The sequence below is a fragment of the Mirounga angustirostris genome, unplaced genomic scaffold (assembly GCF_029215605.1).
Source record: "Mirounga angustirostris isolate CCGP_5_RB_7025 unplaced genomic scaffold, mMirAng1.0.hap1 SCAF_7, whole genome shotgun sequence".
In the NCBI taxonomy this organism is placed as follows: domain Eukaryota; kingdom Metazoa; phylum Chordata; class Mammalia; order Carnivora; family Phocidae; genus Mirounga; species Mirounga angustirostris.
The window spans coordinates 8,260,319-8,273,122 of record NW_026991715.1 but is presented as its reverse complement, the minus strand read 5'-3'; the positions used below and the strand labels follow the sequence as shown (position 1 = coordinate 8,273,122).

At 48.3% G+C, this 12,804-nt stretch overlaps 1 protein-coding gene across 1 annotated transcript in view; it reads right to left on the bottom strand.

Annotated features, from left to right (window-relative positions):
* Positions 1-11,865, bottom strand: part of RUFY1 (RUN and FYVE domain containing 1) — a 60,309-nt gene extending 48,444 nt beyond the window's left edge. Inside the window, exons 1-3 of the mRNA XM_045890425.2 lie at positions 11,568-11,865; positions 2,034-2,207; positions 546-663 (exon numbers count right to left, since the gene is read on the bottom strand). Coding sequence (XP_045746381.1) covers positions 546-663; positions 2,034-2,207; positions 11,568-11,841 — 566 coding nt within the window. The 5' untranslated portion in view covers positions 11,842-11,865. The remainder of the gene's footprint in view (positions 1-545; positions 664-2,033; positions 2,208-11,567) is intronic.
* Positions 11,866-12,804: the final 939 nt, after the last annotated feature.

Sequence of the window (12,804 nt, the reverse complement as noted above, 5' to 3'; positions counted from 1 at the left end):
TATGTCTCACCTTTTCACAAATGTCCCATGTCCTAGAATCTAAAATCTGGCCTGAGCTGTATTATTCTGAAAACTGCCCAGATGCATCCAAAGCACGGATTCCAGGAGCATAACGATGACCCCTTTTACTCTTGTAACTGCTCCTCAGGTAACAACATCTTTTCTCTCTCTCTTTTTTTAAAGTAATCTCTATGCCCAACATGGGGCCGGAACTCACGACCTGAGATCAAGAGTCAAGTGCTCTACCGACTGAGCCAGCCAGGTCCCCACAACACCTTTTCAAACTACATGACCTCATGTGACCTATAGGAATCGCTATCCCCATCTTAAAGATAAGGAAACTGAGGCTCAGGGAGGGGCAAATCTTGCTCAAGATTTTGAGGATAATGAGCAGCAGAGCTGAGACTAAAGTTCAAGTGGAGTGTGGCTCATGTTACAATTTGTTCTAAATTAGAGAAAGTTTATCAGCAAGGAATTGAGAAATGGGTAAATACGAGGGAGTTTTTTTTCAAACATTAAATCAGTGTTAGCTACTTCTCACTCACTTTAATTCTGGCAGATTTCTGACACTAGTGGCTATATCTGATGCTTCTGGACAAAGTTTCTCCACCAGCTCCAAAGGACCAAAGAAAGATTTATTTTGGCCAATAAAACTCTTCTTAACTAAAAGGGAAAACAAAAGTGTTATTCATAAGAACAGGTTGCAAAATGTCCTCAGGCGCCCACAGTCTCTCTCCCAAAAGCCAAATGGACAATGCACAGCTCTACTGCTTAGTCCTGAATTAGTCTTGGGGACTCAGAGATGGCAGGTAACAAATGAGCTCTCCCCTCCTCTGGTGACAGGGTTTCTGTGCTACCCCGACTATGCTCTTACTCCAACTATTTATTGCCCATGAAATAAAACGTGTGTGTGTGTGTATGTGTGTGTGTTTGTGTATAGATGTACGTACTTATATATACATGCTTGTAAAAAGCCTTCCCCTTTCTCCCTCCTACCTGATGCCAACATCAATGTCAGATTTCAAATCATCACCACCATCCCTCATCTGATTGCTGCCAATAACATTCTAATGGGTCTCCTTGCTCCTAATATGGCTACCTCCTCACCCACCCCCTGCCCCCACAACCTCTTCACACACATGGAAGTTCTTTTAAAAATGTTAAGTCAGGTCATGTTTTCCCCTTTGCTTAAAATCCTCCAGATACACCTACAATACAAACAGATGACCTGTAAAGGCCTGCCTGATCCAGCCTTCCCCTGCCCCCCCAATCCATTTCCCTGACTTCATCTCCTCCCACTCTACCTCTGAGCCCACTGGCATCTTCCTCAAACCAAGCCTGGTCTCACCCAGGACTTCTGCCCACCTGCTTCTTCCCCCACGAAGGAATGCTCTTGCCTCAAATCTCGGCACAGCTAACTTTTTCTCCTTTAGGTCTCAGCTCACAGTTCACCTCTCCAGCAAGACATCCCCTCTCATCTAGCTGAAACCCTTAATGCTTCCTTGAATTTGGAGCATTTGTAATTAAGTTGGTTTCTGCATTTATTGTCTGTCTGGTCCCTAGAACTGTGCTGTCCGCTAGTCACTGGTTACATGTGCTCCTAAGCACCTGAAGTGCAGCCGGTGCCACTGAGATGTCGTATAAAACACATCGTGTGGGTTTTTAAGCCTTGGTAGAATGAAGAATGTAAAATACCTCATCAATAAGGCTTTTAAATACTGATTATGTGTAAAAACCATAATATTTAGGATATACTGGGGTCAATAAAATGTGTTCTTAAAATTAATTTCACCTGTTTCTTTTTACTTTTTTTCTTTAACGTGGCTACCAAAACACTAAAAATTGCACAAGTAGCTTGCCTGGCATTTCCCCTGGACAGTGCTGCTCTCGATGTGGGGCTGGCGTGCAGGGACCGTGTCTGTTTTGTACCCTGCTGTTATCCCAGCACCCAGAACAATGCTCAGCACTGATGAACACATGCTGGGCAGACAGCTGGCCCAAATTCCCGCCCCCGAACGCCCCCTCCAGCTCACCTTTCAGCCCGTGTTTGAGGCAGTGCTCCATCACTACAAAGAACTGCTGCAAGGGGGCATGGTCCGCATCCAGGCTGCGGCCCAGGCTCAGGGCAGACTGGAGCAAGACTTTGACGCTGAGTTTCATCATGTGCATCAAGTTGGCACGCTCCTCCATCATCTGGCACCTGGAAGCTGTTGGGGCAGAAACAGGGACAGCCTCGTTAGTGGACTGAGGGTGGTCGGGGTGAGGAGGTTGGAAGATCGGCCTGGCGGGGGGTTCCGAGCGCGGACGTGCGCCTGGACGGATAACTGGGCTTCGTAGTCAACCGGCCTCTGATCCCTGGAGGTCACGGCTGCACCTGGGCAGCCTGAACCGCGGGTCAGTCTCAGGAGACCTCTCCCAGGCGGCTCCGCGCGTTGCTAAGGCGACGGCTCTACTAAGACTCGCCGCGATTGGCCTTTCCCACAGCCAGTAATTCCATTTTCGACCAATGGAAGGGGGCAAACTCCAGGAAGCCCCGCCCCAAGCTGGAAGGCGAGCTGGGGGGAAAGTGTTCCGCCCCTAGACATTCTGATTGGACGGGCCCAGCCGGAGGCCACGCCCACGAAGCTCAAGGGCGCCATTTTGCATTCTCCGCCAGGGTAGCCCGGCCCTCGGCCTCCCCAGATGGCCCTCTGAGCCTGTTCTTTTGTCCGACGGTGTCAATCCAAGGGCCTTTAGAAAAGTCTCTGCTCCTGAGTTCCAGACTCAAATTCTCGTTGCCCAACTGTGGATCTTCAGTCCACAGTTAGTGGGCAGTACGAGTCTTACACTTTTTTTGTATGGAAAACCGCTAGAATCAGAAAAAGCTCCGTTTCCATTTGCAACTCCCATTAATGCTGTCGCTTTGTTTTAAGAGTAAAAAAAGTTTGTGGGCCGCCAGTATCAGATACCCATGACAAATGTTTACCAAGTGTCCCCCTCACACCCAGGAAGCTGGCAGCCTAGAAATTAAAAACGCAGACTCCACGCGATTAACCGAGTTCTGGCGGGAAAATAAGCCCGCGCGCGCCCCTCCCAGCCCCCGCCAACGCTTAGTCTGAAACGTTTGCCGACCGGACCGTGGTGGTGGTGGTGGTGGTGGTGGTGGTGGGGGGGTCGTATGGTTTCAGCGGGCAGCTGTCTGGTCACTACGGAGGTCAAGTAGCTTTTCACGTTTATCGTCTCCCAGGATTCTGTGAATAGCATGTGAAATCAACTTCCTTGCCGAATTGTCTATTGGTCGGTATATTCTGTATAAACTAATACTGATATTAATCCTTTGTTGATAGCTGTTTGATTTCATGGTCACTAATTAATATGAACATAAAGATAGTTAAAAGAGCGCACACATGGATGCTAAATGGAAAAGAAATGAATTATGGCTGAATTTATAATAAAGGTATTAAGTAAATACTATTGAGACTTAAGACAGCCTGGGACTAAAAATTCTAAAGTCTCAGACACCCACGAAGACAGCTGCTGGCAAAGAAAAATCGGCCTAAACATTTGACCAGTGAAAAATGGGTTGATTAAATGGGTGGGGGTGGTATAATTATTTTTAAATTTCGAGAGAATCCTATATATTACATTTATAGTTCGACAGCGTTAATGAGCTGGATGATTGGCAAAGAAAATAAAAGTTGTAGAGCCTCATCAAGAGGAGGGAGAAACCCCGAGCAGACCAATGAACACAGAAGCAATCTGGAAAGACTGCAGAAGACCCCGGCCCAGGTCTGTGAACCCCGCTCTTCTCGGGGCAGCGCAGAGCCAGGATTCTGGCGCGGCGCCAGGCGAGCCCAGGCGTTTGCAGATCCGCTTCCAGCCCTGGAGCTGCACAGCTCTAGGGGACAGCCCCATGTGAAGGGGCTTCCACCACCTCCATTTTTACCGCAGTCTGGACTTTCCTAATTGATTAAGTTCTTTCCGGCTTATGCGGGCGAGGCATCCCCCGATGGGAACCCAAACTTACAGTAAGGACTGCCCTGAACCAGCAAGACTCCGTGTGATGCGGCCTTTGCTGCCCACCCGCCTGTACCCTCAACTGTCCCACGTCTTCCTTCCACAAATCGAGGGTATTCTCAGCACTTGTAGACCGCCTCTGAGATGCTACTCCCGTCTCCCCAGTACTGGCCTCACTGCAATAAATTCCCTTCTTGATTCACACCATTCGTCTCTCTGCCATTGGATCCTATCAGCGGCCAGGGGCTGAACCTGCTCTGTTTGGGAGCCCGGGAGCCAGGTGCTCTTGCCCTCCTGCGGCCCGGTCATAGATTCACTCCCTATCCCACATGTTCCTCTGGATGCACCTGATGAGGGAGCAGAAGGCAAGCTGAGGACAAAGCACAAGCTGACACCCTGCAGCCCCCCCCCCCCCATGAGCTATGTGTGACATTCCTCAGGCATTCCTGGCTGCCCTAAAACTAAGGAAAGGGAAAAACAAATGGTTAACTGACAAAGATCACAGTCCTGTAGGACAGGAGTCTCCATCAGTTTACGAATGTCCTAGAGATTTACAAGGCAAAAGCATCCTGTTATCAATAGCCTAACTTCCAGAGACCCACAGACTCAATTTCCTGGAGCCCTAACATCACCAGCCCCTCCACAGTGCTATGGGAAACAAAGGCAAAACGGAATGTAAATAAAATTAAATTTCCTTCTATCCTGGAGCCCCACTGACAAATACTTGAGGCAGGCAGAGCGTAACACTCCTCCAGGAAACTCCCAACTGTCTTAACGCTAATGTTGTCCCAGAGGGAAAAGCAACCTTAGTTTGACAATAGCAAGGCCTGCAGTATCCGGAGTCTTCTTTAGTGTATGGAAGTCCTTTTGGACACCTCCCTTTGTCCTTACCTCCCCCAACTCCCACGTGTATAATCAGCCATTCCTCACAGCCCCAGTGCAGCAGCTCTTTCTGCCCACTGGTCCTATCCCTTTAAACATCACCTTTTTGCACCAAAGACGTCTCAAGAATTCTTTCCTGGCTGTTGGCTCCGGAGCTCACCAACAACGCTACTCAAAACTACATTACACCGACCTGGGGTCCAGAGAGTTCCACACACCAAGTGGAGGTGGAGCCTCCTTTGATGATTCAAGTCACCCAAAACATGAAGAGCTTCCAACCTGTCATTGCTTTATTGTACTTAGTTAAGGAAACCTGGTCTTGGGGGAGGGGGACAGTCTCTAATTCTCTGCCGGCTAGCCTGAATTCAGAAAATTAAACATTTTTTTCTCCCACAAATATATGTAATTATTCTCAGCCTGTCTCAATACTCCTTCCTAGGATGTACCATTAATTTGAGGAACATGTTCCATACATTAGATGGGCCAACACTATAGCTCCATGTTTTTGAAGAAAATGGATTTGAAGTACACATAAACTAAGTCTTTTTGTGTTGGTAAATAATGCTGTGTTGACAAAGGTTTAATGAAATAAGCAACATTCAGGTGTCCCCAACTGTTCTGAGTGTTCTGGGTTAAGGTAACTATTGGAAGAACTACAGGCATAATTTTCATTTAATAAGTCTGGGTAAAGGCTTTTTTGGGGGAACCTTCCGAGGCTGAGAAATTTAATATGATTGGGTTGCATCCTTTTGCAAGTCAGGTGATTTTCATTTTTATTAAACAAAAACAGAGGAACAAAAAATAAAATTTTGACAAAAGATCAATGTGACTTGGGGCACATAACTTGGAAGGAATTCAAAAGTTTGACATTACTATAACAAAACTGTCCATTTCTATTTCCTGTTTATATGAACCAGGCTTCTCAGGGCTCGCATCTATTAAAAAACCAAAAAATGGGAATAAAATTGATGCTGAGTCCCATCATATATTTTATGAGTAAACCATGTATTTTCATTTATGGATACATGCTAATGAAAAACCAAACGAGCCTATTAAGAGAAACAATAACAAGAAAAGTTTATAGTAATTATGTATAAAAATTATACCCTTTTGTCAACTTAGCATTTCTTATTATTTTAATGGTAATTCATTCCACAAGAAAAATATTTTATACACTTAGAGCTTTAGTCACAAAAAAAGTTTATTGAATTTTAATTTACTTTTTTTCCCTGAGATGTATGACAGGATGATAAATAAAATTTTTTAAAATAATAAATAATTTTGGGGGCACCTGGGTGGCTCAGATGGTTAAGCGTCTGCCTTCGGCTCAGGTCATGATCCCAGGGTCCTGGGATCGAACCCCACGTCAGGCTCCCTGCGGGAGCCTGCTTCTCCTTCTCCCACTGCCTGCTGCTCCCCCTGCTTGTACTCTAATAAAATTTCTTTAAAAAAAATAATTTTTTTTCTTTTTTTTTAAGATTTTATTTATTTATTTGAGAGAGAGAGACTGAGAGAGAGAGCACATGAGAGGGGGAGGGTCGGGAGGGTCAGAGGGAGAAGCAGACTCCCCGCCGAGCAGGGAGCCCGATGCGGGACTCGATCCAGGGACTCCAGGATCATGACCTGAGCCAAAGGCAGTCGCTTAACCAACTGAGCCACCCAGGCGCCCCCCAAAAATAATTTTTTTTAAATAATAAAAAAATTTAAAACATATGGAAGTGGAATAGAAATTCAGGTTCAAGGAGTAAAAGGGAAAACGTACAGTTTTCAGGGGCGCCTGGTTGGCTCAGTTGGTAGAGCATGCGACTCTTGATCTTGGGGTTGGTTCGAGCCGCACATTGGGTGTAGAGATTACTCAAAAAGAAATATCTTTAAAAAAATGGTAAAGTCTTCAAATAACTTATTTAAGATGGATGGTAGTGCTTATCAAATCATTTAGGTATTTACACGCCACTTAAAGAATGATGTAACACTTTTATTTTAAAAAGCTAATATTTGGGGCACCTGGGTGGTTCAGTCAGTTGAGCGTCTGCCTTCGCCTCGGGTCCTGATCCCAGGGTCCTGGGATCGAGCCCCGCACGGGGCTCCCTGCTCGGCGGGGAGCCTGCTTCTCCCTCTCCCACTCCCCCTGCTTGTGTTCCCTCTCTCGCTGTCTCTCTCTGTCAAATAAATAAAATCTTTAAAAAAAAAAAAAAAAGCTAATATTTACAGTACGCCAGAAAACATGTCAACCTTAAAAGCTGAAGATTTTTTTAGGGGGTCATGTGAGCAAAACAACATGAAGACTAGTGTTTTAGGTGATCAGAAGTGGGTGGCAGTGGCTTCTGTTGATGTAGGAAAGATGTTGGGGTTCAGAGCCGACAGCCAAGAAAGAATTCCGGATCCGTTTTTGGTGCAAAAGGAGGTTTTATTAAAGCACGGAACAGGACCCATGGGCACTGATGTCGTGAGGAGTGGCCCATTATATACTTTCAAGTTGGGAGGGGGTCAGGGATAGTGTAAGTCTCTAAGGAATTTGGAGGCAAGGTTTCCAGGACCCTGAGGGGGCTAGCTATTGTTGGGAAAAGGCCATTTATTATCATCTAATAAAACCTTAGTAATGAGACCCTTCAGATGTATATCGGTGGGCCATATGCTTGGGGGATGATTGCCAACATGTATCTTGAGGGGGGAGGTTTAGAGATAAAGGAAGTTTCCAAATGAAGTTTTATATGTTAAAGTAGATATACAGGACCTGGGGGTTGGGTTAAGATTGCCTTTTGCCCTTAGCAAAGTATCAGCATGGAGACAGCAGAGTTCCTAGAAGAATGTCACTCGGCCTGTTTCAAGGACTTGCCAATGGGCTGCAGGTAGTATGGATATTTAGTTTTTCTTTGGCCTTTGTTTCCCACATCACTATCACCGTTCCTGGGTACATGGCTGTGTTCCGCAGCCATCCCACCCTTCCCTCTGCTCCATGACTCACCTGTTCCCATTCGTGCTCAATTTAGAGCTCTGGAAAATGTGAAGTGGATTTTTAAGCCATTCCATCTCTCAGGTTTACTGGCTTTGTGACTTTGGCCAAGCTATTCACATCTCTAAGCTTCATTAATAAGAGTTCAGCACAGGGCGCCTGGGTGGCTTGTTAAGCATCTGCCTTTGGCTTAGGTCATGATCCCAGGTTCCTGTGATAGAGTCCCACATCGGGCTCCTTGCTCAGCAGGGAGTCTGCTTCTCCCTCTCCTACCCACCTGTGCTCTCTCTCATCTCTCTCAAATAAATAAAATCTTAAAAAAAAAATAATAGTTCAGCACATCAGCAAAACACACAGGATGTCTCCAAGTTCTATACTTCCTGAATTGCCAAATAAATGGTCTGTTCAGGGATCTCCATCTTGACTGTTGCGCAGGGGCCAGGCTGGGACAGAAATGAGTGCTGCTATGGGAGGATGAGCTGGAGGGAACCTGGGGCCCCATGGATATCCAGGGAGCAACCCCGCTGAGCACCACCCTCTGGTGGGAAGAATGCTCGTCAACAAGGTCGGGCACCGAGTTTTCAGAAGCTGGACATCTGGATTTTTATGTAAAGCCTGCTCACTGGCTAAAAAAAAAAATTTGCTTTATTTTTTTATTTTTAAAAAATATTTTATTTATTTGTCAGAGAGAGAGAGCACAAGTAGGGAGAGCGGCAGGCAGAGGGAGAAGCAGGCTCCATGTGGGACTTGATCCCAGGACCCTGGGATCATGACCTGAGCCAAAAGCAGACGCTTCACTGACTGAGCCACCCAGGTGTCCCAGAATTTTTTTGTTTTAATGCTTTTATATTATGCAGCATATAAAATGCAACTACCAGACATAAAGAGCTCACAGCTTGTTGTCACCTTTGGTATAGAGAGTGAGTACGCAGGATGGCGAGTGGGCCGTATGGGTTTTTTTTTGTTGCTGGGTTCTCAATTATAGAGGAGTAAGTAGATTCTTGATATATTTGAGTTTTAGTTTTGAGTAGCCCTTTGGTGTCTTGAAGGATCTTATAATACAGTACAGTGTTCCCCTCTATTGACAAGGAGGAAAACTTTTAACACTTTCCCAACTGTCAGGAATTTTCACTTAGCATCTCAAGGGCTAACTTGTGTTCAGCAACGTAACTGGGAAAATGTTACTGTGATCCATTGTGAAAGGAGCTGCACCAGCTCCTTTCTGCCTGCCGCTCCCCTTGCTTGTGCTCCCTCTCTCCCTCTCTCTGGCAGAGAGAGACAGCGAGAGAGGGAACACAAGCAGGGGGAGTGGGAGAGGGAGAAGCAGGCTCCCCGCAGAGCAGGGAGCCTGACACGGGGCTCGATCCCAGGACCCCGGGATCATGACCTGAGCGGAAGGCAGATGCCCAACGACTGAGCCACCCAGGCGCCCCAAATAAATAAAATCTTAGAAAGAAAGAAAGAAAGAAAGAAAGAAAGAAAGAAAGAAAGAAAGAAAGAAAGAAAAAAGAGAGAAAGAGAAAGAAAGAAAGAATGCCCTCTTTAGTGAGCACCCGTGTGCAAGCCATTGTGCTGAGCACGTTAACTCTTCGGAACACACATGCTTGGTCACCCATCCTTTGGGAGAAGACGTTAACAAGCAAGATGTACAGCCTGCTGTGTGTCCTGTGGTTTGTGTGAAAACTGCGTGGGGAGATGAAAGTATGTATGATGGCTCTCTGAAAGATGATAGGATTGGGGGCAGTTTCTGCCCAGGAGGACATACTCTACACTGAATGATCTTTTGTACGGTTTGATTTCTTCTCTTTTTTACCACCTGCCTTTATTACTTAAAACGACAACAACAAAACAAGACAGTTAACTATAGAGTACAGGATCACTGTGGCACGCTGTGCTAACAGGGCCCCTGTGGGACAGCATTTTAGAACAAGTATTCAGGGGTGTGGGGGGCTCAGGGGGCTAAGCATCTGCCTTCGGCTCAGGTCATGGTCCCAGGGTCCTGGCTCAGGCCTGAGTCGGGCTCTCTGCTCAGCAGGGAGCCTGCTTCTCCCTCTGCCTCCCACTCCCACTGCTTGTGTTCTCTCTGTCGAATGAATAAATCTTAAAAAACAAAAAAATAACAAAGACAATAAGGATTTAAAGTGTGGGGCCCCTCTGAGTACCCGGGTGGCCACAGGGATCACAGCCTGCACTGATGCACACCAGGAAGCCAGGCCTGCTATCACCTGGGGTTATTTTGAGGGTTAAATGAATTGACGTCGGTACGGATCTAACACTAATACCTGGCACCTAGTAAGTAAGCAAATACTTACGATTACTGATCCTGTGCTCAGTGCTACTTTGGGCACTGGCACATGGCATTTATCGGCGAACGGCTAACATTTATTATTTGCTTGCTACATGATCCCAGAGGCCTCCAGAACCCCTCATGTGCCTTGACTTTGGGGACTCACCGCCAATGGCTGGTTCGCAATCAAACACCCCAGGTATGTGCAAAGGCTGTGAACAGGCCTCCTCAGTACCGTCTAGTCCCACTTGCCACTGCCAGGATCTCAAAACAAGTCTGCTGGTAAACTTTTCTCGCCTCGTTACTCTTTCTTAACCACCGAAATTCCCACAATTCACTCTGCTGGGTCAGCGATGACTTCTAAGCAGCAACTTTACCGGTGGGTAGGAGGGAATCAAGAAACCGTAAAGGCACAGTATGATTCTTAGCACTGCGGTCTTCCATCAACTCTGCCCCGCAACACTTTCTATGAAGACAGAACTGAATTTTTAGTTTTAACATTTAAACCTCACACGTGTGTCGTGGCTACTCTATTGGTGAGCACAGCTCTCAATATCTGGCTTTACAGGGCTTTCCAAGTCACACCCTTCTTTTTTTTTTTTTTTTAAAGATTTTATTTATTTATTTGAGAGAGAGAATGAGAGAGAGAGAGCATGAGAGGGAGGAGGGTCAGAGGGAGAAGCAGACTCCCCGCCGAGCAGGGAGCCCGATGCGGGACTCGATCCCGGGACTCCAGGATCATGACCTGAGCCGAAGGCAGTCACTCAACCAACTGAGCCACCCAGGCGCCCAAGTCACACCCTTCTTATCATCACCATTTAGTATTCCCATTATTCCCATTCTTCTAACATGCTGAAACTCTATTCCAAATAACAAGGGCTGAAGAGGACTAGGAGAGCTCACTGTGTGGATCAAAAAACCCCTACTGCACATTCTGGGAAACGCGGTGACTTGCGCGCATCACACAACGGTTGGCCGCAGCAGGGCTCGCCTGGAACCACCGCCTCCTGACGTCCACCTCGCAGCTCGCACTCCTGGGTGCGTCGGGACAGCCGAGGCGGGAGCCGGGTTGGCACTTGGGAGATTCGCGGCACAGAGCGCAACCGGATTCAGTTCTTGAGCACTTCCAAGCTTAAGAGCGACTATCTAAGCTTGAACTCCTACATTTTCTTCAAGTCCGCCACCGGCAGTCAGGATGTTGTCTGGGGCACACAATTAGAAGGGTCCGCCAGGGGAGCCGCCCAATCTCAGGCCGTCCAAACCCGCGCATTATCTTGGCTTGCACGGCATCAAGAAAAACAGACGAGTGCTTACGCGTGCTAACAGCTTGGTTCTGCCCAACTCGCCCGACAGGCTGCGGAGCTTCGACGCCCTCGCCAGCTCGGTTCCCACCGCCCAACGGCCCCCCGTCCCGCGGGCGCGCGCGGGGCGTGCCCGGCCGCAACCTACCTGTGCGCGCCGCGCCGTCCGCGCCGCCGTCCGCGCCGCCCAGCCCCGCGGCCGCGCGCAGCGCGCTCCCGCAGCTCGCCGACAGGTTGCCCGTGGCCTTTCGCGCCAGGGTCAGGATGGGCGCCGACCAGCCCTCCGGCCCGGTCCGGGGCTTGGCCGCGCTCCGCAGTTCGCCAGGGCTGGGCAGCTGGCTCCGGTCCACGATCTCGAACTCTTCTCCCGACTCCGGCCCCGGCTCCCGCCCCGCCGGGCAGCCGTCTTCCCCGTCGGCCATCTTGGCCGCGTCACGTGGCCGCGACGGGCGGGGGACTCGGCGTGGGCGGGCGCGCGGGCGGGCGCGCGGGTGGGCGGCGGGCTCGGCTCGGCGCGGGCGGGCAGAGATTTTTTTTCCCCGTTCGCTAAGTTCTCCTTCCTCTTCACCACCCTTCCCTCTCCTTTCTCTAACCTCGAAAAGGTTCAGCAAAGCACAATTCATAACGTAAGGAGCACCCGTATTCCCACCAGTCGGGAGGACTCGTCCAGAAAATTACTCTTGGGCTTGCCCCCCTACCGGGGGTGCCCCCAGCCTAGCTTAGAACACAGCGCGCAGGCCTTCAGTTTCGTCGTGACTCTATTTCCTCTTTCTGGTCTTCATTTCATGATTCACTTTTTCTACTTCGCCACTTTTCTGCAGCACTCTTCAGAACCAGCCCCGGAAGGGCGGGTAAGGAAACTGGGACAGGTGAGCAAGAAATCAGGATTTTTTTATTAAAAGGAAAACCCTACATACGACAGACCTGCAGGACTGGGAATCAGAAGGTCCGGATTCTATTAATTAGTTAAATGGGGGTAATAAGAGAACCTGCCTAACCGAGAAAGCAGATTTTGCAGTGAGGAGCGCGGGCAGACGCTAGCCACGCGAGGACTGTCGGCCCCACCGTGGCTCCCACACGGCGTGATCCCCTCGCCCTGAGTCGCTTGGAAGAGAAGGGAGTCTGGCTAAACGGAAACTCACGTTGCATTAGCATCCCATACTTCGTTTGCAAAGCGCCACACAGGGGCCTCGCCAAACCTGGAGAACGTTTGTATTTGGCTCCCAGAGCGTTTCAATCTTAAGTTAAAAAAAAAAAAAAAAAGGTTGTTGCAGATATTTAGAAATCAAAAGATTTGGCATTAAAATCTAGATTTTGGGGGCGCCTGGGTGGCTCAGTCATTAAGCGTCTGCCTTCGGCTCAGGTCGTGATCCCAGGGTCCTGGG